The sequence below is a fragment of the Sebastes fasciatus genome, chromosome 18 (genome assembly GCF_043250625.1).
Source record: "Sebastes fasciatus isolate fSebFas1 chromosome 18, fSebFas1.pri, whole genome shotgun sequence".
NCBI classification, from domain to species: Eukaryota; Metazoa; Chordata; class Actinopteri; order Perciformes; family Sebastidae; genus Sebastes; species Sebastes fasciatus.
In genome coordinates this window covers 21646653-21673249 of record NC_133812.1, presented here as the reverse complement: position 1 = coordinate 21673249, position 26597 = coordinate 21646653, and the positions used below count along the sequence as shown (strand labels likewise).

Sequence of the window (26597 nt, the reverse complement as noted above, 5' to 3'; positions counted from 1 at the left end):
ATCAAAGAAATAATAAAAAAAGAGTTCCCATTTCAATAGTATAAATAAATACTTTCTTTAAAATGCATGGTTTTGAAATTGAGAACATTTTGGGACCCGCTGATGGACTTTACTGTCTTTCAGAGGCTGTGGCAGGTTCACTGTCAGAGCTAGAGTGAAGATACTGATATCATTTGAAACTATAAAACCTAACGAACCCATTGGTACCAACCATGTCACGCTAGCTTGTCAGGAAGGAGGCTCAGTAATGCTCCAAATATAGGGGTACATTTTGGCGAGGAAAAACTAACATAGCAATTTCCCTTGACCTTTGACATCAACATATGTGAATGAAAATGGGTTCTATTGGTACCCAAGAGTCTCCCCTTTACAGACATGCCCACTTTATGATAATCACATGCAGTTTCATCTTTGAGTTGTGGACAAAACAAGACATTTGAGGACGTCATCTTGGGAAACACTGATCAACATGATTCACCATTTTCTGACATTTTATAGACCAAACAACAAATCGATTAATCAAGAAAATAGTCGACTGATTAATTGACAATGAAAATAATCATTAGGTGCAGCCCTAATTGATGGACAATGTACTGTATATATAAACTGTGTGTGTCTGTGTTTACAGGAGGACAGCCCTCAGCTCCATCACCAGCACACCTCGCCTCGCGAACGACGTGCGATCCGCGACAACATCTACAAGAACAAACGCTGCCGCATGGAAACCTGCTTCGACTTCGCTCGCTGCCAGTCGGGCTTCAGGGTTTACATCTACCCTCCGCAGAGAGGCGACGAGATCTCCGAGACCTACCAGAAGATCCTGTCGTCTATCGAGGAGTCTCGCTTCCACACCACGGACCCCACGCGGGCCTGTCTGTTCATCCTGGCCGTGGACACGTTGGACAGGGACCAGCTGTCGGCGCAGTACGTCCAGAATGTCAGGCTGCGAATCCAGAGCCTGCCGACGTGGAACGATGGCAGGAACCACCTCATATTCAACCTCTACTCCGGCACCTGGCCGGACTACACAGAGGATCTGGGCTTCGAGGTGGGCCAGGCCATGCTGGCCAAGGCCAGCGCAGACGTGGTCAACTTCAGACCCAACTTTGATATCTCCATCCCTCTGTTCTCCAAGGATCACCCGCTGAAGGGAGGGGGCATAGGTTATCTGACGCTCAACGACGCGCCGCCGTCCAGGAAGTACCTGCTGGTTTTCAAAGGGAAGCGATACCTAACTGGCATCGGCTCTGAGACGAGGAACGCTCTGTATCACATCAACAACGGGGAAGATATTATTCTGCTGACTACATGTAAACATGGCAAGGACTGGGAGAAGCACAAGGACTCTCGCTGCGACAGAGATAATGAAGAATACTCAAAGTAAGTCACACTTTTTGATCTCTTTACCTTGTTCTTCGCTGCTTCTGGATGTGCTTTAATTTCCATTTGAAAAGAGCATCGCTGCTTTGAAGATCTGTCAATTAAGAGGGTTTATTAGTGTCTCAATGCAGTTCACAGCTGGTTTTAGGAGTTCTCACTCTGCTGTGCTTTTTGTCACTTGGTTGTTGCTGGTTTCTCGTCCTGCAGACATTAGCACTGTGGCAATTATCTCATTTATCGGCTCTGATATGCTGTTGGTCATTTTGAAAGCAGTGTGTTTGTTACACGTCATTACAGCTCCTCACAAGTGCTTGTTGTGCTTGTGTGCTGGGATGTGAATGTCCAGCCCAGTTGCACAGCAGTTCGTGAAACAGTCATGAAATTTAAAGTATTGATTCGTGTACATACGAATTTCAAATTTTTTCCGTGATGGTCAACCCAAAATCAATGCGTATATAATCCATGTAATTGTGAACCGGGAACATACTTGCCAACCTTGAGACCTCAGAAATAGGGAGGATGTAATGTTTATTTAATGAAAAGGAAAAAAGGTTTGGAAATGTGACATAAATCAGGAGAAATACCAGAGAAAAGTGATGTTGGGAGGAAACCGAGAGAGGGCAAAGAAAAACAGGAGTCTCCCAGGAAAATTGGGAGGGTTGGCAAGTATGACCGGGAAGTACAAAGAGCTCGAACGCCGCGTTGGGAGGAGGTCGGGGTGGATTGGTGGGTCAAAAAACACCAGACTTTCGCCCAGTTTAAAGTTGATTTATTTGTCACGTAACATCCGTAAGTTACGGCACTTCCGGTGTTATTTAAACCCAAACTGCGATCTTTTCCTAAACCTAATCAAGTAGTTATATTTTGAAAAGACTGGAGGAGAAATTGATACATGCTTGACGTGTTGCTGGATATTCGTAGGAAAACACACGAAAAATATGTTGTTGAAAGTCGTTCTGAGCGTCACCGAAAAAAAGGGAAATGCGTGTCTATGTACACAAATCAAATAGATTACATTTCTTGACTATTTGACGATCTGCCGTGAGACTGTGTTGGCCTGTCAATGCTGTCAATTGTTACAAATGTGGTTTATTGGCTGAAACTCTCCTGTTGAAGAGTGTTGAGGACGAGCCGCCGTGCACGAAGCGCCTCTTCTTCATTTGAGTGAAACAGGTTGGATGCCTTCATGTACAGATTTCACTATTGTCATGGGAGTCGAGCTTCTGTCGCTGTGCTCCTGTGACAAAATGCTATGGAAAATGTGTGTTTTTTTGTGTGTGTGTGTGTGTGTGTGTGTGTGTGTGTGTGTGTGTGTGAAAGAGAGAGAAGAGAGCAGAGAGGCGTTGACTGTTAAGAGAAGGAAAGTTTTGTCAGCTCAGCAGTTGGTCGAGAGAAAAGTGATCTGAGCCGAGGAGAGGAGTTCACCTTTTGAAGGTTTTAGTGAGAGCTGACAGCTGAGAGAAGGGAAACCTCTGCATGCAGAGTGAAACGAGAACAACATTCTCCTGCTTCTTCCTGGATACGTTAGCCCAGGAGTCATCTGTTGCATATTTTAGGTTTAGATATGTAGACCCAAAAGAGAACCACGGGGGATCCAGGATCCTGCTGTCGAACACCAGCTGGAATTTTAGCAGGGAGCATCTGCATATCTGCAGAATGTTAGGACGGTGACACATTTCTCATTGTTTCGGCTCCATTCTAGCACATTATCTGAAATGAAACAATGACTGTGAGGTTTAATGGTGTTTGAGAATAAACAGTGCAGTGCTCAAAGCCCTTTTATATATAGTCCCCCCATTTTAGGAAGGGGTGTGATACTGTGTTGATTCTCAAAAACACTATTGATTTTTAATGAATAGTTTAAATGTGAAGATTAACTCAGTCAATACTTTATTTCATTTGGAAAGAGATGAGCCCTCTCAAAGTAGCGCTATGATATTACAGGGACTGTGATAAATACAGATCCAACTGTTCTGCATTGCATTGACAGTTTTGCTAAAAATAGATTTGAAAAATTGCAATATATCACCTTGCTTACAGTTAAGCAATATATTGAATTGTAACCTCTGTATGATGATACGTATCATATCTCCAGATTCTTGCCAATACAAAGCCCTAATTTTAGGCCAATGCAGCAGATATCCCAGTTGAATGTTGACTTGCAACCCTGCAGTCGCCAGAATAACATGTTGGCATGTAGCCACATGTAGGCATTGTTACACTTAATTAAAGTGAAACCGATACAATGTATATAAGACTTCTAGCCATAGCTAATTTGCAGACCTTGTCACTGGTTAGGCTTTTAAGAAAAAAATACAAGAAAAAAAAAAATACAGGAAGAATAAAAAATACAGAAAAAAAATATCATAAAATAATAAAATGAAAAAAAAAAAAATACAGAAAAAAAAGAATACAAAAAAAAAATACAGAAAAAATTAAATATACAATATTTCAATCAAATATTAAATAAATTCTTAGTCGACTAACACTCCTATGATTTTGTCGACTAATCGATTAGTTGATTTAATCATCAGAGTTTCTCTACAAAAAATCACACAAAAGCACCACTTTAAACCGCTTAAAAATAAGAATCCTGCACATTTCAATCACATGTACTCTTCTCTATTGACCAAATGATTTCACTCATTGTGACATGCTGCTCTGATTAACTGCAGCAAAATCAGTGTTCAGTGTGTTTGATCGATCATCACAGACAAATCCAAACACGTCTTGTCTTGTGATCAACTTAGCACCTCTGCTCTTTTTTTTCTCCCCCTTTTAGGTTAATATTATATTTACTATCATTTAATATTTCATTAGTGTGATGATATCTTCTGACATAAGCTGTGGCGCACGCATGGCTCTGATATATAAAACCCTGCAGTGGCGAATAATTTACAACCAAGTTTGAAGTGTTATGACTTCATTAAAGTTTTATGTTAATTTGGTAAATGCATTTTGGTCCTTCTTAAAATATGAGGGCCACATTTCCTCTGCTGCTCATGTGATGTGGACGTAAACACCTTCAAATTAAAGCTAAAAGTCAGTTATTGTTTTATTTCCAATGGGCGGAAGTGCTCCACAGGAGAGTACCAATACTTTATCAACAGCAGCTCACATGCTGAGAGTAAACATCTCCATAATTCTGCAATAATATTATTCAACCTTTAAGATAAAAATAACAATAAGAAAACAAGGAATTTAATATTTGATCTTGTGTGCTCTGTAAACAAACTTTCTCTTCAATCAGTGCATGTTAGGACATTTTATTCCTTATTTCCTATCTCGGTGTGTCGTGCTGCTGTAATGTCACGCTCACATTAACAGCAACAACAATGCAGGAAAGCTTTTTCTTCAACTCTGTATATTAACAGGATGTCGGAGTGCATGAAAATGTACTAATGAATGTGGCTGCTTTATGAGCTTTTATGGTGAAGGAAAAACAAATGGTTTCAATATTCATAATTCATGTAAAAGGTGCTCGAAAAAAGAAAATCCAGCAGAGTCTGCTGCATTAAACACAAAAGAGGGACAATCGATAGAGTACATTAATGAAACAGAAAGTGCTCAAGAGGCTCCTTCACTAAATAAATACTACATTAGTCCATTCTCCGTCTCAGTGTGGCGTTCGCCTGATATCCAGTAACAAAAACCAGAAAGCTCATTCTGACGTTGAGTTCAGCTTTCATTTCTCTCTTCTCTCTTGTTCTCATTTGTCACTGAACGGCATGTTTCAAGGAACTTTCAAGGTTGCAACCTTAATCACTTTTTATAAAAAATGACATCTGGAGCTGGTGAACGATGAAAAAAGCAGTAATTTATTTGGTGTCAGTCATTAATTTGTTCAGTTTGTGAACTAACTTTACCGTCAGAGAGACAAACCAGACGAGACATCCAGCTCTGCTTCAATCACACTGTGATTTTAGTGAATGGTTCCCAGTAATGAACTTAAGATGGTTGATGCTTAATTGACTCCCAGGACTGGAAAGCCACAGGTTTGACTGATTAACACTATCTAGACTAAATGCTCCACACAAAATGACTTATTTCAACCAAGATATGCAGACTTTTGGTATTTTTTAGTCATTAAGATATACACACATATCATGAAAAACTCACCTTTTCAGTGCTTGTGTTCATACATTTGGGTACCTGGAATGTCTACCAACCCACAAACTGTGAAATAAGATGACCCAGTCTGTTATTTTGTGGGCTGTCTGGATCAGAAAACATGTGATTCAACAAACTATTAAGATTTGGCTCCCCTTCCTATGTCACATGCAGGCTCATTAGAATATATCGCCCACAGCTAGAGAGCTACCTTTGCAAAGGTGCACCATATTTTTCGCGTTATAATGTGTTTTTTGAACATTAAAGCATGTAAACACGTTCTGAAAATGAGCATGAAATGTCCCCTTTAAATACAATACAGTAATTACAATAATTAACAAATGTGATTACAAATAAAGTTGTGTGGCTATGCAGCCCTCCAAATCCACACAAATGGACGCCATTGTGAAATCTGGTGAAGGAACGGCAAGTTACGGTCACATGACCGGAGCACAGCCAATAGCAACGCTCTCTCAATGAAATGACCTGTGATTTTTTAAAGCCTGAAAACAGAGCCATGAGGAGGTGCAGAAGTCTAGTTATCTCTCAGAATACTTGAATTACAATATGATGAAAGGTTATTATGTAATATTAGCCCAGTGATGCCAAAAATATACTGCTTACTGCCACTTTAACATTGATTTATTTGTCACATTACTTCCGTACTTAAGTTACCATGATAACACTACTTTAGGAGCAATGGAAGTCAGACGGCGGCTGGCGGTACCACAGTTTTGCACTCTTTTAAACAAGCGTGTCAGAGAACTACGGTTGTCTTTCAGGTAGCGTAAAAACGTGAAAGGCTCTCTCTAGAGTCAGAGTTTGGTTTGTCCGTTCTGGGCTACTGTAGAACATGGCGGAGCAACTTGGTGGACTCCGTGAAGAGGACCCACTCCCTATGTAGATATGAAGGACTCATTCTAAGCAAACGAAAACACAACGACTCTTAGTGTCAGGTGATTATACACTAATGAAAACATAGTTATGAATATTATATTCCATTTCTGCTAATAGATGAAATCCTACACACTACTCCTTTAAGTACTTTATGCTCTACTTGATTCTTGCTGGGTGTGATTGTTCTGTAATGGGCATATTGTTAGATTCATGCTCTCATGGTCCTTAAATCAAGTTCAAGTTCAAGACCTTTATTTGTCCCCGAGGGGCAGTTGGTTTGCAAATCACTGGTCATCATGTAGAAAACAGGCTGCTATCAGACTGAAGGAAAGAGTCGCTTCGATGGTTCCTGAGAGTCGAACCTCTTCGGTCTGTAAACAAACGCAGCCTCACAATCTTTTGAATCTTGAGGTTGTGACTGAGAAAGCCTTCTTGTCTGTTTGCTGCTCTGAGTGTTTTACACACACAGCACATCGATACAGACGTCAGCTGGTTCAGTCGAGGCAGGGTGGGGTGGGGTGGGGGGGCTCCTCACAGCGAGCCTCCCTGATGGGAACAGAAACCGACGAGGATCTTGAAGCCTCGGGCGGTCGATAATTGCCCTCCAATTGAATTAAGCTGTGAATGAAGGGGATAGATAGAGATCTCACCTCCCACTGAGCGGCGCTGGATTGAACTCCGGCTGTTTTACTGTACGTAGATAACAGCCCGGCCCGGCTCCACCAATTAGAGCCTCGCTGTACAGAAGCGTCTCTCCAAAGAGTGTTTGATACCGCAGGCTGAGGGGCTCAATCTACAGAGCGGCAGATAAAACGCTTAATTCAGATCGCTGTCACGTCTTTCATGATAGCTTTCATGGTCAAAGAGAGGAGGCGAGAGTGTAGAGGATGGTCAGATGTGATGAGAGGCGTCCTGCTGACTGTACAGTCAATCCATAAACATCTCCATCTTCTGCTTTTCCTCTCTGCTCATCGACCTCCTCCTTTTCTTTTCTCTCTCTATAGGACCAATTTTAGCTCCTTCTTTCCTCTTCTAGTAAGGTTTTGAATGCAGGACTTGTACTTGTAGTGGAGTATTTTTACTCTGTGGTATGTTCTTTAAGTAAAGGATCTGAACGCTTCTTCCGCCACCGATGTGAGCAAGCTCTTGTTTATTTATATTTCCCACTCGGCGCTCACACGATCACTCTGTCATCATTTCACAAATGTGTTTCCATCACTAATTGTTTCATAATGAGCAAAGTAAAGACACTGAATGAATTAGTTATAATGTGCTCTTTCTAATTCAACGCGTCCCAGAATGCATAAAGATCGTCAGATGGAAACACAGCTGCTGTCACATCTGTGAATGTTTGGCAGCTGCGGCATTCAATATGTATGACGGGAGAAAAGGGCCTGACAGTATTAATTAAAATGTCTGCTGTGGTCATGTTGGGTGGCCGCCGCTGTCGGCGTGTAGTCCAGGAAGTGCAGCGTCTGTGTGTGTGTGTGTGTGTGTTATTTCTTCCCGGCCTTGTTGTGTGATGTTATATTAAAGCACATCAAAAGTCAAAGTCCTCTCTCCTTGTTGGCGCTTATCTCACTCACTCATCCTCCTCTCTTCATTCCTCTCCTCATCCTCTCCTCCCTCACTCCCTTATTTGCCCTCACTCTCCCTCTTCCTCTTCTCCTCCCCTCGTCCGCCGAGCCAAACTAAACCGTGGAAAAGCTTTTCCCGCTGTCTCGCTGCATCTTTGATGCAAGTCATGATGAAGAGCACCGTGAGGAATAATAAGAGAGTCAGTGCCAGGCTCTCAGAGAGAAAGATAGAGACGAATACAGGACTTTAAGAAACTTTCATGTGTGACCGATTTAACAACCTAATTAGAGAAACAAAAAACAGGACGAACCAGAACTTAACAAGTGCTTTAGTGTGTGTTTAGTGTTGTCTTGTTATGCAGAATTCACATTAGAGCAGTGGCGAAGTGCGGCCTGCGGCGAGCTGCCGTGCAACATCTATGAAAAGCTGCGGCGGCTGTTTGATTCCGCAGCCAAACTGAAAGTTGAGAAAAGTTTAACTTTTAGTGGCGAAGTGCGGCCAGAGACCCGCAGCCAATCAGTAAACAGATGCTGCTGTGACTCTCCAGACCACGCCCCCAGGATGAGCGCCGGTCGTTGATCCCAACTTTCGTAGTGGCCACGTGATGCCATTGGGCCCACAAAGACTTTTTCCCATAGACTAACGTTGGGAAAGAGACGTCTGTAACTCAGCGGACACATTTTTTTGAGGTGAATCAACTTCCCAGTACGAACACTCTAATAGCCCTTATTTAAATCATTAGGTCCTAAAAGTTGTAAAACGCACTAATCGTCGAATGCAGTTATTTCCTTTCCTCCGTTCATGTGAATGAGACCAAGACCGGGATGACGGCGTGATGTTGGGACCCCGTGACCGAGTCATGTGACCGAGCGGACGCTACTGCGCATGTTCCATGTAGCCCAAGATCCGGTTACTTTTCCAGGCGGAAGTCGAGCCATTTTGGCTTCATGCGCCACGGAGCAACTTTCATAGGAATGAACGGGGGACCCGCCTCCAACGCTGTATCCAGTTCTCTTAATACATCCATGCTCCAGACATGTTGACCTGTGTTACAAAGAATTTCTTCCCACCTGAATCACATGAATAAGTTGTGAATATACCAAATACTGCATTATCTCCTACATGCACAGTATATTTATAATTTCTCCCCTTTTTCTTTCCAGTTCAAGGTTTTTTGTAAGTGTAGTTTTCTTATATGAACTGAAGGTCTAACGGTGTTGTCGGGCTGCACGATTATTGCCCAAAAGATAATATTTGGATCAATATTGATATATTAATATATACAGCTGAAGGTAGTTGTGTTGTGTGTTTGCAGAGCTGATTCTTTACAGGATCTTTAAGAGTTTCCTTGGGGCCTTTAAGCGCTGGCAGATTTCTCAGCCAGCAGCTGAAGTCATCGATACATCGAAGGCGTCTGCCAAGGCTGGCCGGAGGGTAAAAGGAAGCTCTATTGATCAGCTTTGACTCGACCACGGCAGCCAATCAGCAGATGAATAGAGGTTAATGGTTAATAGTGCTGTGAAAGCCAAACATAGATTGGCATTTAGTGCGATAAGACCTTGGCATTTATTTCAGCTGCCCCTCTGTCAGTCTTAACGGGGAAAAGAAGTTAATGTATCAGAGGGTGAGGCGGCCGAGTAAAGATCACAAACAAGGATCTTAAACATCTGTTGCATTGATTCAATTAACTTTTGTCTCTGAACTGCACAGAATAAATAGAAGTGTTAATTCAGTAAATCACAAACTACCGTTTGTGAAAGTTGCATCTAATATTTGCCACCTTGTAAACCTGTTTTTAAACCTTCTAAACAATCGCCAATTCTCCAGTTGACATTATGCACAAGATATTACTTTGTAGTCAGAGCAGCACATTTTTAGATGTAGTTTGTAAAACTGATCGAATGCTTTGGGACACATTATTTGATGTTTTCATTTTTCAATTAAATAAATGAGTGTAATACAATCTGTAATTTCATCTGTTAATTTTCATTGATAAAAAACAGTTGAAAAATAGATTAAAGAAATACCATTCACAGCGCTAACATATTTATTATTATTTGTTCCACTTTGCTGCATTTGCATTTGCAGTTTCTCCCCATTTGAAAAACTGCTTTTTCTTTAAAAAAAAAAATCAAGTTTAAAGGAGCTCAATACAAAATTGGGAGCATTTCTGTTGCCTCTCTACGGCTCTCATGGTGGATGGCGAGTCTGCGGCTCACAGCTAACGGTGCTAACAGCGCAACAGTGCAAAAACAGCAAAAACGCTGACAGAGCTAACATTGTTTACCTGAGGAGTGAACCGGAGGCTGGGTGTTACTCTTCCACAACGATGCCGCCAAACTGTAATCGCCGTATAAGAGGAGTGCAGAGCGGCGGCCGTGATTTGAAGTGGTGCTTTTGTGTGATTCTTTGTGGAGAAACTCAGTTTTACAGATCTGTCGATGAAATCAACTAATTGATTAGTCAATAAAATCGTATGAGCCCTATTAATTTGCAACAGTAAATATGTCTTGAAGGAAATGTAATGCAACTTTGCAAATGCAATTTTTTTTTTATCAACGTAATGAGGAAATATTTTTACCCAAATCACAAAATGTTTGTAGTGAACCAATCAACAAAATCATCGTTGATGACATTTTTGTTTTGGTTTCCTATAATATCCACTCATAGCAACTAAAGCATGTAACATTTTTATTTGTATGTACACAAAGCACTTGGTTAAAACAAGACTATGTTACTTTTGTTTTAGAAAGTAGAAAAGTCAAGTGGGTTGCCTCAGCAGATGTACAGTAGTTTGCTCAGTTTTCACGGAGCTGTAGACGTTAAAGCTTTCCATTATTCTGAGCACTTTTAAGACCTCGTCTCCAAAAGTTGGAGAACAACAAGCCCTCTGGATGCTCCTCTTAAATTACCTTTTTCTGTAACTTTGCTTCAACTCTCCATTTCAGAATAAAAGCTCAAATTTTGAATCCCTTCTCTCTAAGAATCGGTTTAAGTGCCCATTCCTCCTCACACCCGTTTGACAGTGGTAACAACACAAACTGGAGGAACAATCTCTGGGAAAACAACAACATGTGATGCTACGCTGTCTGTCTGCAGAAAGGATGTCATTTTCTGCCGCCGTATGAAGTGTCGCCAGCCTTCTCACTCAGCCCTCCATCACTTCCTCTCCTTGTGTACCCAGAAAACGAGCCAGGAACGCAATTCAACTCAATCACTGTTTTTTTCTCCTCCTCCACTGCCGCCTCATTTCCGCCTCTCTGCCTACCGCACTCTAATTTCTCTGTTGTCGTTCTTTCTTTCTTCCCCCTCTTCTGTTTCTCTCTCTCTGTCCATTTGTTAGTCGATAGCTGACGATCAGTTGAGTTGAAGTAAAGGTGTGCGGGTCGTTCCAGGATGCTTGCCATCCATCCGTCGCTGAGAGAGACGGAGAGGACGGGATTAGAGAGGCGGTGAAATAGTGGAAAGGCTGTGTGGCGGGATGGATTGCTGTGTGAATCCATCACGTTCTCACACTCTTTAGAAAAAGAAAAACAGAGAGAGGTTTTATCAGAGAGAAACAAGGAAGTGTTGTTCTTGTATGACTTTTCATTTGCTGCATGTCAACGTGCATATTTGTCTCTGTTGAGCTGAGATAAATGGTCTAGCATTACAGCATCTTTTCTCTTCTGTACTTCCATACAGGACACTTTTAGTTGATGCTTATTTAGTTTTTGTATTGCAGCAATGAATGAGCCTACTTCTCACTTGATTTATTACCTCAGTAAACATTGTAAACATGAGTTTATGGTCTCAATCGCTAGTTTCAAGTCTTCTTCAATAGAGTATGATGTTTATTTAGTAAATGATGGTCCCATTTAGAGTCAAATAGACCATGTTACCTACTTTGTGATTGACAGGTCGCTACCACGGCGTTGTCCAGTTCGGGAGTTGTTTGTGTTTTAGTCTTAGAACTTTAACCCTTTCACAGTGTGTTTTCAGTTCATGAAAGTTAAGTATAACATTTTGGTCACCTAAATTTGTCTTATTCAGCGTTCGGTTGTACTTAGCTCCACCCTCTCGCGTCACTTCTGGTTGCAAATAACCAAGATGGCCACGCTAAAATGCCGAACTCAAGGCCTCAAAACGGCAGTCCACAAACCACGGTTCGACGTCACAGTGTCAGTTTTCACTCTGAGTTTTCATTTACATATTTTGAGGTCAGAGGTCAAGTTAAGTTAAGTACTCGACAATTAAAAAGTATTTTCTCATTTAATTAAGAACTTCAAGTGAAATTATAGATAAAAAATGAATATATATTTTCAGCTGTACACTGACTGTGTTTACATGCATGCACATGCACAAATACAATAGTTTGATTTAACTACACTGGGCTATTCCCATAAGCAGAATTCTTATCAATTTAGATTTTCTGAGAAATTTGAGTTTGGATGTGCTTGTTATTATCTTTGGATTAAATATCAGTGTTGGCGACAAGGATCCAGTTTCTTTCTGAATCTTTACACCAAGCTCTGGAGCAGGAAAACGGAAACCAGCCTGATTTTCTTTGATCACTGAGGGGAGTTGATCAAAGCTGAAGGAACTGGCAGATAAACTGTTGCCATTAAAGAGACGTGGTGTTTTATGTGAAGTGATAAAGTGAAACAACTCTTGTGAGGTTGCACTGATGTTGGTTTTCCACTGCAGTGGCATTTACTAAACTGTCTGCAGCGTGGAGTCATTGCAGTGAGGTCAATGTCGGGTTAAGGAGCACGAGATGGTTATCGTTAAGGTCAGGGCAAACAGAGAGAATCAATGTAAGTCAATGCAACGTCCTTAAAGTGTTTCTGTGTGTGAAGAGGAAAGATATGCATCAAGTCACTGGATTTAAGATACATATTGACATATATCATCTGTATAAATGTGTACAAGTGAGTGAGTTTACACAATACCTGACACCTCGTGCACTACAACTTGCTCCATTGTGTGTTGTCACTTCTCATTAGCCTAAGGCACACACACACACACACACACACACACACACACACACACACACACACCCTTCTGCAGGCGTAACCAGTGAGAGTTAAGAGTCTCTTTGCAATTAATTTGTTTTTAGCAGCTACATTTATTCTGCTTGTCTGTGATTTGAGCTCTGAAGACATCGCCTGCAGTAAAAATCCCCCGACCCAACTGTACTGACTTTATTATTATTATTATTATTATTATTATTATTGTTACAAATTCATCACCACTTTTGGTCTTCAAGTGTTATTTTTGAAAACAAATGAAACAATCAGCGGACTTCGATAATTCCACTTTTTATCCAGTTGCTTTTTCATATATTTAAAGGAATTCTAGGAACAATATTTATTAATTTTCTGCTTTTTATATACAATTTTAAACTCGAGTGATCTATAGTTTATATTAAAGTTGCAATGATTAATCGATTAGTTGTCAACTATTACATTATTTTATTAATCTTTTTGAGTAATTTTTAAGGAAAAATGTCAAAAATTATCTGATTCCAGCTTCTTAAATATGAATATTTTCTGGTTTCTTTACTCCTCTATGACAGTAAACTGAATATCTTTGAGTTGTGGACAAAACAAGACATTTAAGGACGTCATCTTGGGCTTTGGGAAACTTGGATCGACATTTTTCACCATTTTCTGACATTTTATAGACCAAACAACTTATCGATTAATTGAGAAAATTGAGGGATTAATCAACAATGAAAATAATTGTTAGTTGCATCCCTAGCATATATTGACAGGAAATGTTACAGATCACTGCCTTGAAACATATCTAAATTATGTTTATAGAAATCATGCTGATGATAAGGAAAATATAAAACATTAAGCAAATTATATTCTAATATAATTTGCAATTACATAAAAGAAGATCGAGGAATTTTTTTTTCATTATGATAAAAGACATATTTGTCTGAATGTTTTTATATGTTTTTCTTATCATTTTTATTCTAATATTTGTGTTTGAGCTGCTGTATCATTTCATTTAATTTTTCCAATTATTTCGTTTTTTCTAAGATGACAATAAAGATGTATATTTTTTGCAATATATTATCCTGTAAGCTCAGATCTGCAGTTTTTCTACAATCATTAGATACTAGCAATAAAGTATTCATCCATTAAAAAAACACTGGATTAACAATAAAACAATAAAGAAAACAATAAAAGATTTATTGCCCCATAAACAAACCTGCTTTGTCCATATGTTTCACTTAAATGAGAAGAATCACTCCTATACTTACACACACACACACACACACACACACACACGCACACACACACACACACACACACACACACACACACACACACACACACACACACACACACACACACCCATTGGCAACGTGGGATCATCTTAATTAAAAAAGCGTAGCCTGTAATCCAGGAGAATCTAAGCATCACGATGGGAATTTCGCCACAAACCGCCACATGCAGCTGTTTCTTGTTAATGCTGACAAACACACATATATATAATAAATATACAGTATGTTTACAAACACACACACACACACACACACACATACATGCAGCAGCACCGTGTGCCGGAGGGAGGCAGCGGTTTAATAGTTTCAGTATCGCCGCCATAAGCTCTTCTCGCTCCATAACTCTGTCAGCAGGGATTTACAGCTCATTGGCTCTCATTATGAAAATGTGATATTGCACTTGAAACCCCTCCGGCTATTCTTGGCCTATGGACTTCTGCAGTGTCATGGTTTAGAGACGGAGGGGGTGGAGTGGGGGGCTCAGCCGGCAGCCTCTTCATCCTGCAGGTCCAGAGAGGTGGAGACGCTCCCTTTATCCTCGGTGTTATTCATTTTGTCTCATGATACTGCCATGTGGTTGTCTTTAGGGTCTTTAGGGACAGAAAATGGGACATTGTGGTTTTCCTGATCAATAATAAAAGCAGGGGGAGTCTCACTATTGTGTGTAAACAACACGTTTAGTGTCATGCAAGACGACTGTAATGGAGGCCGTGTGTTAAGTCATATTTTGCCGAGGGCAGCGGAGAAGTGCATTGAGTGATCTGAGAAAGTGTCTATTGCCTATTTTATATCATAAAACACAGTAATTCTGTTAGAGTCCATCATAACTGCTTTGAATTCATAAAGGAGGAAGATATAAAATATCTTACAGACACTCTTTAAGTCAAGTTTATGACCCCTCTTCACCATATAGACCTGTTTTTGTCTTTCTTAGGGGGGTACAGGGTCTTTAGGGGGAGATAGCAGGTCAACAGTAGATGTCACGTAGAAGTGGTGAACATCATCTGAAAGCTGGGAACCTGAAGATTAATCTGAGATGGAGCTTGATGTATAAAAAAAGTACACTTGTTACATAAAATAAGTGTTTGTTTTGTAAAATAAGTGTTTGTTTTGTAAAATAAGTGTGCTTATTATGTAAAATAAGTGTGCTTATTACTTAAAATAAGTATGCTTATTACGTAAAATAAGTATGCTTATTACGTAAAATAAGTATGTTTGCTTGGTGACTTACATACGCGTCATTAGTTAAGTACATATGTTAAAAAAGTCAACGTTGACTTGGTTTCACACAGGACGTGAACATCAGTCTCCAGGTTGAAAGTCTGTGTTTGTTTGACCGTGCAACCTACCCGACCTCCCTATGCGGACATTCTCGCTCTTTATACTACGTCAGTGCTCCCCATGCAACCCATAAAGATGCTGAAGGGTGCCTCGGTGTGTCGGTATCAGACTCCCATCATGGGCACTGACCAAACATCAGTATTTTCAGTAAGTTGTTTGTGAGAATGAGTCGGTTTGGTCCATAAAATGTTAGAAAATAGTGAAAATGCCAAGATGGCTTTTTTAATAGTTTGTTTTGTTTTGTTTTGTCTGGCCAACTGTTTAAATCTCAAACATGTTCAACTTATTATCAGATAAGATGAAGAAAAGCAGCAAATCTTCACATCTGAGAAGTTGTTTTGGCTTGAACAGTGATTGGACTGATTATTACTGATTATTAGTTTTGTGAAGTATTTTGGGGACATTTTAAGTATTTATTATAGACAGAGAGATGCTGCAGATGTCGGACTCTAACCTGTGAGACAGAGGCTTCCTGTTGCTTCTATTTAATGACGTCAGCTCCACAGACGACGAACACATGACTCACACACTGGAAACAAGTGTCCCTTTTTAAAGTGTGTGAATGTGTGAGAGTGTAAATATGATGAGAATAGATTAGCTCTTATCTGTTTCTCTCTGCAGGCAGATAGATCTGGATCGCTGCTGCTTATCACAACATGCTTACACACTCAACAACCCAGCAGTCCGCTGCTCATATCCTCCCTCCTCTTCTTCATTTATTCTTCTCTCTTCTCTTTCTTCTTGGTCCTCCTCGTTCCTCTTATCTTGTTTCCTTTTTCCTCTTCTCCTCTCCTTTCTTCTCCTCGTTTCTCATCCTCTCCCCACCCTGTTTCATTTCCTCCTCTCCTCATTCTTCTTCTTCTCACCTTGTTTCCTTTCCTTTCTTTTTCTTTCGTTTCCTATTTTCATTCCTCGTTTCCTCTCCTCCCCTGTTTCATCTCCTCTCTTCATTCTTCTTCTCTTCGCCTGGTGTCTTCATGTCTGTCTTTCCTCTTTTTTTTCCTTATTAGTTTCTCCTTATTTCCTTACCTCCTTTCTCTGTTTCATTTCCTTTCCTCTTTTCCTCTCCTTGTCTCGTCTCCTTGTCCTCCTTTTTATTTCCTCTCGTTTTCTCCTCTCTTCTTCACTCTACACTCTTCTTTCCACTTTCCCTTTCCTCATTCCCCTTTCTTCTGCTTGTTGCCTTGCCTCCTCCTCCTTTTCATTTCCTTTCCTTGTTTCTCCTCCTCGCTCCTCTTGTCTCATCTCGTCCCCTCATTCCTCATCTCCTCACGTTGTTTCCAAACCTCTTTCCTTGTGTCTCCTAATGTTTTTCTCCTTTCCTTTCACATTCCTTGTTTCCTCTCCTTGTTCCCCCTACTCCTCCCTTTTATTTCCTCCATCTCTTCTTTCCTCTCATGGTTTCTCCTCTCCTTCATCGTCCTGTCTCCGCTTTTCCTTCTCAATTTGTTTCCTTGGTTTTCATTTCACCACCTGTTTCTTTCCTCCTTTCCGTTCTTATCATTCCTCCTTTCCTCTCCTTGTTTCCCCTCCTCCTCCCTCTGTCTCTTCCTTTCCTCCTTCACCTTTGTGTTCATTTTTCTCTTTCTTCTCATTTCCCCTTCCCTCTCTTCTTTTCCTCACTTTATTTCCTAACCTCTTCCCTTGTTTCTTCTTATTTCCCTACCCTCTTCTTTCTTCCTTTCCTTTCCTCTCATCCTTTGTGTTACTCTTTTCCTCCCCTTGTTTCCCTCCTGTTAATTTTCTCTCATTTCCTCCTCTTTCCTCTACTTGTTACCTCGCCCCCTCCTCATTTTCATTTCCTCTCCTCCAGCTTCCCTTTCCACCTCTTCTTTCATTTCCTCCTCCCACCTCTTATTACTTCTGTCCATCACTCTTCCAAACCTTTCCTCCCTCCTGTCCTCTCCTATATCTCTCCTCCTGCTTCCCTCTTTTTCGTTCATTCCCGTCTCCATGTATTTACCTGCTGATTTCTCATTATTATTTCCTCAGTTATTCTCTCTCTCTCTCTCTCTCTCTCTCTCCGTCACAGTGTGAGGTCCGGCGTCGGTCTTGTAGCGTGACAGCGGTGTTGAGAGCGGGTCATTTCAAGGTTGGGATCAAACCAAAGTAGGGCCATGTGATGATAATATGTGTATGAGTGTGTGCGTGTGTGTCTGCATGATGCCTGTTAGTTCATCCTTACATGCTGAGAGTTTGATGTGCCTGAGGCGAGAGCTGCCTACACACACACACACACACACACACACACACACAGAGTCATAAATATAGAGCAGAAATGGCCTCAGGGTTGGTGAGGTGAAAATGCTACGAGGCCCTTTGACTCCTGACAGCAGAGTTGTAGCAGACCGTTTCCAGTCTGTCTGCTCTTGTCTATGTGATATAAAGTGTATCTGTATTGTAGTAAATGTGTGTTGTGTTATGTTTCGATACGCTTCCTTTGCTGTATATTACTCTCAATGGATTTTTTTAACACTTACCCATTCATTTTGATGCTCCAGTGGCTCAGTGTGTGACCATTTTTTTTTAAAATTAATTTTTCTTAACATGAGAAGACAAGGGCGTAAAGATTAAGAGCATTGTGATTATACAGAGAAAGCAGGCAGTAATACCTACACATAAACCCTACAAATGCTATAAGCTCAGACCCACCAACTCTTCACCCATATGGCAGCAAAAAAGGAGAAATTTAATTTAATTTTCATAGGGATGTCCCATTCTTTTGAGGCTCCGATCCGAGTTTTTTTTGCCACTTGGAGGCAGCAGAAACAAGTTGTGAACACCAGCATTGACATATAATCACCTTTTAAAGTTGATATGCACGAACCTTTGTTTATTTACTGTACACATCCAGCAGTTAGGGAGAAATATTATCCTTCATTTGGAGTCGTGTTTCTGACCTGACGAATGTGAATCCAATATTCATTGTTTTTTTTTGCTCTGTTTAGGGTCTCTACCAGCTCCTAAATATCTGTTTCTTTAGCTGCTAAATGCTCCACTGTGTTTTTGACTAATATTTTGGCCGTTGCCATCTTGGTTTTTGGCTGTATAATAAGCTGAATAAGACATTTTCAGGCAGCCAAAAAGTTTATAATTAACTTTCATGAACTGAAAACACACTATGAAAGGGTTAAAGTTGTAAGACGAAAACACGGACAACTACCAGACAACGCCGTGGTAGCGACCTGTCAATCACAAGGTAGCCACGTCCTAAAGCATCCCCTTCTTTATGGCCTATTTGACTCTAAATGGGACCATAAGTTACTAAATGAACATCATGCTGTATTGAAGAAGACTTGAAACTAGCGATTGACACCATAAACTCATGTTTACAATGTTTACTGAGGTTATAAATCAACTGAGAAGTAGGGTCATTTTCTCATAGACTTCTATACAATCAGACTTCTTTTTGCATCCAGAGGAGTCGCCCCCTGCTGGATATTAGAAAGAATGCAAGTTTAAGGCACTTCAGCATTGGCTTCACTTTTCAGACCTGGAATTAGCCGCCTGGTCGATACTGAGCGTGATGAGATAGTTTATTCATCCCGACAGAAATTTTGGTGCCAGTATTCATTTGTAAAAATAAATACATTAATAGGAACAAAAGATGATGCAATGTTGATTCATATTAAAAATGTAGTCCGCTAAATTTGGCAGACCGTATTTTTCATAAGCTTCTTGATATAAATACAGAAAGTCCTCATTAAAGTTTATAAGCTGAAATTATTGATATGACTGAAAGTTAAACTGGGAGAAAGCAGTTCCTGAAAATGACATTTAAATTTAGTTTTTCACAGCAGACATTTTGACGTGTCAAAGCAGGGAATTACCAGTGCATTGGACTCGGCTGAGCTACTTCCAGGGTCCTGGTGCTGGTGCTGGTGGTGCATGCTGGCTCACCGGCACAGCTCACTGCAACACCTAATGAAACTGAGCCATCGTTAATGAATTTGGTTTCACCTGAGCTTTCCCTGCTGTGACAAGTCAAAATGTCTGCAGTAAGAACTGTCTATTTGGGTGTCAGAACTCAGAGAGTCACTCGCACCAGTGCACCCATGTCATTTCTCACATATCACACGCTCAGCAGATGTATGAGTGAAATGCTCGACTGTGAGGCCGGCTGTCTTAAAGGTGGACACGACGCAGCAGAGCGCAGGACAGAAAGGATTGGAATGTGATCAGGTATAATTTGGCCAATACTGCCAAAGAACGTATATTGATAAGAAGTGAAAGCCAATTGTTCATTCAATTGCAACATCAGCGCCCACCAGCAAACCTACGCCTCCGCCATTCTGGACTGAAAGCGACTGCCGGACGCCAGTAAAACATCCGCCTAAAAGTACCGTACAAAAGTAAATCTAAAATAATTTCTATTCTATTGTCATCATTTAATGTCTCTACCAAAATGACCTATGTTGAACAATAAAATATTATAAATATGCATACTATTATAACTATTACTTATTTATTTATTAAACTTTTTTGCCCGGCCGTTTCCCAGAGGAGCATAAAGTGAGCGATGGACATAAATGGAAGTTAGAAAAACCCAGGTTTTGTAAGCAATTTCAAACTATTTCATGTCAAGGACCTCCAAAATCGATGTACAATAGACCACAGACCATGAATATATAAGTAAATAGTCTACAATCAATGTAAATTCTTTGCTATCACTGCGTTCAATTCTGTTTATGTCATGCTACTAGCACTACTAGCTACTGGCCGATAGCCGGTTGTTTGGGAACAGAGACGTTAATACATCCACCACAGTTCAGGCTTATAACATACAGCCCATGGGTGTATTATAAGATAATAAAAGGGATGAATTACAGCCAATATATCCATTATTACAGCCGCATACAGCCAGCAGGAAGCTGGCAGAACCAGATATGTCATATGGATTCAGCTATTAGTTAATTTGACAACTTTTAGGACTTAACGATTTAAATGTGGACTATTTAAGTGTTTGAACTAGGAAGTTGATTTACCTAAAAAAAATGATCCTCTGATTTTACAGACGTCTCTTTATACATCAATGGCCACAGACTCATTGGCGTTTTCAGTCCAAAATGGCGACAGCGCTACCGCATTGCCATCTAGCGCCTGTTGTCAAAAGAGCACTAGAGTTTGCTACTAAACTCTTTGATACAGCACCATTAAAATATGCCCGGATCGGGACATCTCTGTTAATTAGTTCCTTTTTTACCAAGCTTGTCCAATTTCTGTGTTTCTGACAAACATGGTACAAGAGCAGCAAATTCAATGGAAAAAGGACATTGTGAGACATTATGGACGGCAAAAATATTATATTTTGTTTTGCTTTAATTAAAGAAAATCCAAGATAAAAAACGTCCCAATATTCTTTTATTTGCATCAGGATTTGTTGTCCAATGCGTTTCAGTTTTTGCTCTGTACTCTCACTCATAAAAGGTTGTGCTGCTGTGTTGGCAGATCTAACCTGTTCTGGTAATTGACTTGTGTTATTTTTTAATGGAGCCATATGTTGTTCCTGCTGACTGTGGAACACATCACACACAAACCGGGCTGCTGTTGTTGTTTGACACCTTGTCAAACAGCAGCAGGATATTTTGTGTCGGTGTGCCACTTCTCAGACTGAAGTTGTGCGGCTTAACTTTTGCTTTCCTGTTCACACAAAAGAAACTAATAAAGAAAGAGTGGGACGACTTCTGACAACAGCAAAAAATAACTGCAGAATATATACGACATTTACAGCTGACTGAGCAACGACTGACAAATAAAACCTATAAATGAGACTAATGAGCATCACTGAGGCACAGTGTGTCTAGTTTCTGTTATAAATATAGGTATAATTGAGTGTCTGAAAGTCTCAACTAAATTTAAAGCTTCACTATTTTAGTAGTGTATCTATTATCATAATACTGGATGGTATTAGATGATACAGCTGTCCATATTATCAATACAACCTCAGCCAGATGTTTTCTGTTCAGTTTGTTGGTCTGATTGTCAGAAAATTACAGGCCCGATTTTCATGAAACTTGGTGTAAGGATGTAACATGGGTTGATAATGAACCCATAATATTTTGGAGCAGATCAGAATCACGGGATGATACTTGCATTATTTTTCACTTATGGAAATGGCGTTGGCGGAGGTCTGTGCTCTCGAGTGCCCTTCTATATGTATGAAATGAGGACCAGAGCTGCCTTGAAATATAAGCAAATTAAGCTGGTGCTTCAGGCGCTGCAACCACATTGAAATGGGCATCACAAGCTTCAGAAGAAGAATGTACATTGTTTGCATATCTTATGTTCAGAGGAGGGAATATGACAATAAATTGATTTACAATTTTTTTCCCCCTCTTTTTTGAAGCCATATATAGCTACAAAATGCAATTTAGATTTTTTTCTTAATTTTTGACTCTTGATTTGTAGAATAGTGTAGTCGACATCAACGTGGAGTCTGAGTTGTGGTGGGGGCTGGTCGTTTATTGGTGTTAGCGGACTCCATTTCTAACAGAACGTTAGCTATGGTTACACACTAGCATGACGTCACATCCGTTGGATTTCCCCGGAAAACCTGGCCCGGGTTCTTCACATTAAAAGCAGTCTTACAAGCTGATAGAAGATCTCATTGTTTAGGTTAGGTTGTGTTTATACCTGTTTATACATTGGCAATAAATAACAATGTTTATACGTGTAAAATCTTACGTACAGTTCCTTTAAATAAATAGTCTCAGTTTTCCCTGTTATGTGTGTCAAATTAGTTCTTTTCAGGAAATACCCTTTTATTTAATTATCAAGAACTTACAGACCCATAAAACAAAGAGTTTCCATTTATTTTTTTATTTCAATTAAGCAGAACATTTCTGTCAAGAATGGAAATTCTTTCCAAGGTGAGAACACGTTGGTGAAAACTTGTGGCAGCGTTTTGTGGTAAATTATCTGCTGTTTGTTTTGAAAGCCAACGCATGAATCACGTCTTCTCCCCGCTCACGCAGCCTCGCATGTCTGTGACGTGGTGACAGCACGTTTGTCTTTCTACTAACTTCTGTTTTAAGCCGTGACCTGCTTTGTGTGTGTTTGTGAGTGTGTGTGTGTGTGTGTTTGTGATCATCACTGCCGTCTCCCGTGACCCCGTCTGCCATCTGCTGACAGCTTCCTTGTTGTTTTGTTTATTTCCCGTCGCCATGTATTTGTTCCGTATGCATATGCATGAGCAAACACACACACACACACACACACACTAATGCAATTTTTGCTCCCCCTGCACGGCCGACGACACATTCCCCCTTTGAGCGCCGCGGCTGCCGATTGGAAACTCAGACACACACTCTCAGAAGTGAGTGTTCAAAGTCGTTTCTGTTTGTAAACGCTGAAGGCGAATTGGCCACGGACGCTTCTCAGACGCTCCGTGTCAAAGCTGTTGGAGGGCTGGAGAATAAGAAAGCAGCTTAATCGAAAGTCTAATCTCCATTCTTATTACCTCCTACTTCTCTTTCTAACTGTGGTGTGTGTGTGTGTGTGTCTCAGATGGGCTCTGACAGCTCTCAGAGGGGTGTTCATCTCCACTCCTGTCACATCTGCACTGTCACACACTCATTGGGCTCCTTTCTACCCATATTAATACTTCAGATCTGTTTGCAGTGTATGGCACGGTACTTAATAACTTATTCAGCTCTAAGTGATGTTAATGTCTTATATATAATATAAAATATGGAATGCAATGGACTTTTTTCAAAGCAGACATTTTGGCATATCACATTAGGAAAGGAACAGGTGGAGTTAATAACATTAAAAGCAAATGCATTCCATATAGGTGAACTGGTTCCACGGTCCTGGTATTGTGCTTGTTGACTCACCGACACATTCCCATCCCAACTCGTCACATATGGCTGCTTTGTCGCACCCCTTGGCGTCACTATATTTTCGGCATCAAAACCACTTTAGTTACCCTTGGCGTCTCTTTAAGTTTAGGAAACAAAACCACTATAGTTAGGTTTAGGAAAGAACAACACGGTTGGGTTTAAAACTACTACGTTTGTACAGTGAAAATGACACTGAACGTTGTAAACACGAGACACGAACAAACAGCTGATTGTAACGGAAAGTGAAACTGAATGAACAGTGGTCTCCTGGATGAAAGCCTTGTGTTTGTTGGACTCGTCCACCAAACCTCCCGCCCGCGCAGTGTGTGTCTTTTTGCTCTTTAAACTACGTCAGCAGACTCCCGGCGCACTTTCTCAGAGCGTTTACTGTTGCCGCGGATGGGTTTACATTGTAGTTAATGGTGTGTTTCATACCAGTGCTAAAGGGTGTCTTATGTGGCGTTACCGAACGCTGACGGCCGTGACAAAGCCTCTGTATTTGACGCCCTGGGAATGAGAACGGGCTGGGCTCACTGGGACTCTTAACATAATTTGTTTCACCTTTGCTTTTCTATGTCAGGTCAAAATGTCCGAAAAAGGTCTATTATATCTATGGCATAGCCAGGGTTATGGTGGCTATATGGAGATTCTATATAGAGACTGCAAGAGCTGTGATTGGTCAGCTTGGGCTGTTTGTCTTTTCTCCAGTAACGCACATATAGCAAAAATATTTCAGCTGCAAAGCTTCTGCTCGCTGCGATCATTGAAATGAAAGAATGTAGTAGAGTCGAATCCATTAAAGAGACGAGGCCAGCCTTGCTTTATATCTCACGGTGAATGAAAGAATGTAAGCACAATAACTGAGGGCTTTATTATTAAACCTTGATATGGCCCAGTAATTTACAATACATACGTCTAGAGTTGTAGGGGTGCTATCAACAGTAAATATTCTAATGCTAAACTATAAATTAAAAAGGATGTCCGAGACAGAGTATTACTCCCACATGCTGACTTTTTCTCTCACTTTTATTTACCAGCAAGCCACACATGCACACGGCGGATGTTGTTGGCAGTCAACAAGGCAAACGTTTTGGTCCAACACCTGTAAATTTATGTATATGTAGATTTCCTTCATGTTAAATATGAAAGAAGACATTGCAGATATGACGTAAACTGTTGAGTGCTGTTTTAGCTCCATCGTCATGAACTCCTCAGGAAATTATTCTGCTTGTTTACATCTCTTGAACAGACACTTGTTTACCTCCGCTCTGTGCCATTTGGCTCTGAGCAGATAGTGTACAATCAGTTTGTGTGCTGGGAGCTGCTGTCCACAGATTCCTATGGGTGGGTTGGGGGGGCTGCTGAGAGCCATTGGGGCTCCACCAGATGGTGTGGAGGACCAAAACAATGAGCTGCTGAAGGCTGCACAGAGCTGCAGGCTGAACTGGTGATTCTCAGTGGGATCGGCAGGACGAGAAACCTTTTCACAGTGACGGGAGGCTTTAAATTCAGTGTTAAGACTATTGTTATTGCTCAGGGAATGTTTAGAGCATGTTAAGAGAGTAGGATCCCCATATGTGAGGTGCGTCACCAGATTTGAAAATGGTGCCATTGCTCTGCTCAAGACTTTCAGTAGTGTCAATGTAATGTTTTTGTTAACAACTAGAGAAATATTCCTTCTCATTGTGTGTTAGATGTGAAAGAAATTCTATGCTTAATTACCTAAAAATACAACCTGGTTGACAACCCTTTCTCCTACAAGATTGTGTTCCCATACTGTACAACTAAACTGCATTCTCATTTATGTTTTGAGGGAAACGTATTTACTCCCGGATTACGATCACAGTTTTAACAGTTTTAAACACCTGATTAACGTTGTAAATTGCAACAAAAGACAACAAAACTACTTGGTTAGGTTTAGAAAAAACATCATGGTTTGGGTTAAAATGACTGTTTGTTATGTTATTTATAAGCTAAAGCGTAAATTTAAATAAGTGAACGTTGATTTTTGGTTTCACACGGGACACGAACAGCGATCTCTCCTGGGTGTTTTATTTATTTTTTTACTAAAAAACGTTTTTGTGATAGTGCTGGGCAATATGACGATATATATTGTCAAAACGATATTAAAATGTCTATGATTTTCTATATTGTTTATATCACGATATAGGCAAGGCCTATATTTATTAATATTTTCTCTATAATTACACTTAAAACTATTAGTTTAATTTTGCAATCAAGTTCTTAAAATGAGAAAATACTCAGTACTTTTCATTTGTCTCACAAAAATAGGCTTTACTAAGTGGTTATTTCATAAAGACTATTAAAATTACCAGAAATCATGCTATATGTTGATATATATCATTATCAAGATATGAAATGACCTATATCGGGATAGAATATTTTGGCCATATCGCCCAGCTCTAATTTATGATATACGACAAAAAACGTTTCCCTCGAAACGTAATTCACAATACAGTTTCGTTGTATGGGTAATTTTTAGGAGACCGGGCTGTGGTTGATGTTGTGTAGATTGCAGGGTTTAGCTTAGCTTTGACGTGAACATACACACTGAAAATGGTGTGTGCTTCCTAGATAACCTGAACACACACCCTGCAAACACGTCATGGCTCCAAAAATGACTTTGAAGGTGATGAAAGGAGCAGGTATCTAACATGTAACACTTTGAAATAAACCCTGTGTGCACCAAAAAACTTTTTTTAAGCCTCCATAGTGCTGAATAAGTGATCCATCACAAACTCAGCAGTCTACACCTGCACCGATACTGGGTCGTAAATATCACACATGTCTGATATGATCAGCTCAGCTCCGTTTTTTTTACTCCGTCTCTTTGGTTGTGATTGAATCTGAAAACTTTTTACTACTAGATGGATGAGCATCGGTGCCAACTGAGCTTCAGATCATAGATTCCCGAATGTCCAAATATGTTTACATCATCCCAACTATTCTCCAGTGTGTCCTGGGCTTTAAGTCACGAAACCACCTAATGGGAATCAGATGGGATACAGGCTTACTTTAAAATACTGTGAATGTTTTTTTAAAGGATTTTGCTTACCGTTCCTCCTCTGTTGATATGAGCTGTAAATACACAGTCTGACCCTGCTGTGGTTTCACAGATATCGAAGTTTAGCAGCTTAAAATTGTGAGAAATG

General features: G+C 40.3%; 1 protein-coding gene across 1 annotated transcript in view; it reads left to right on the top strand.

Annotated features, from left to right (window-relative positions):
* LOC141756492 (exostosin-1) overlaps positions 1-26597 on the top strand; it is a 290084-nt gene that overhangs the window by 2707 nt on the left and 260780 nt on the right. The window contains exon 3 of the mRNA XM_074616244.1: positions 629-1380. Within this exon, the coding sequence (XP_074472345.1) occupies positions 629-1380 (752 nt within the window). The remainder of the gene's footprint in view (positions 1-628; positions 1381-26597) is intronic.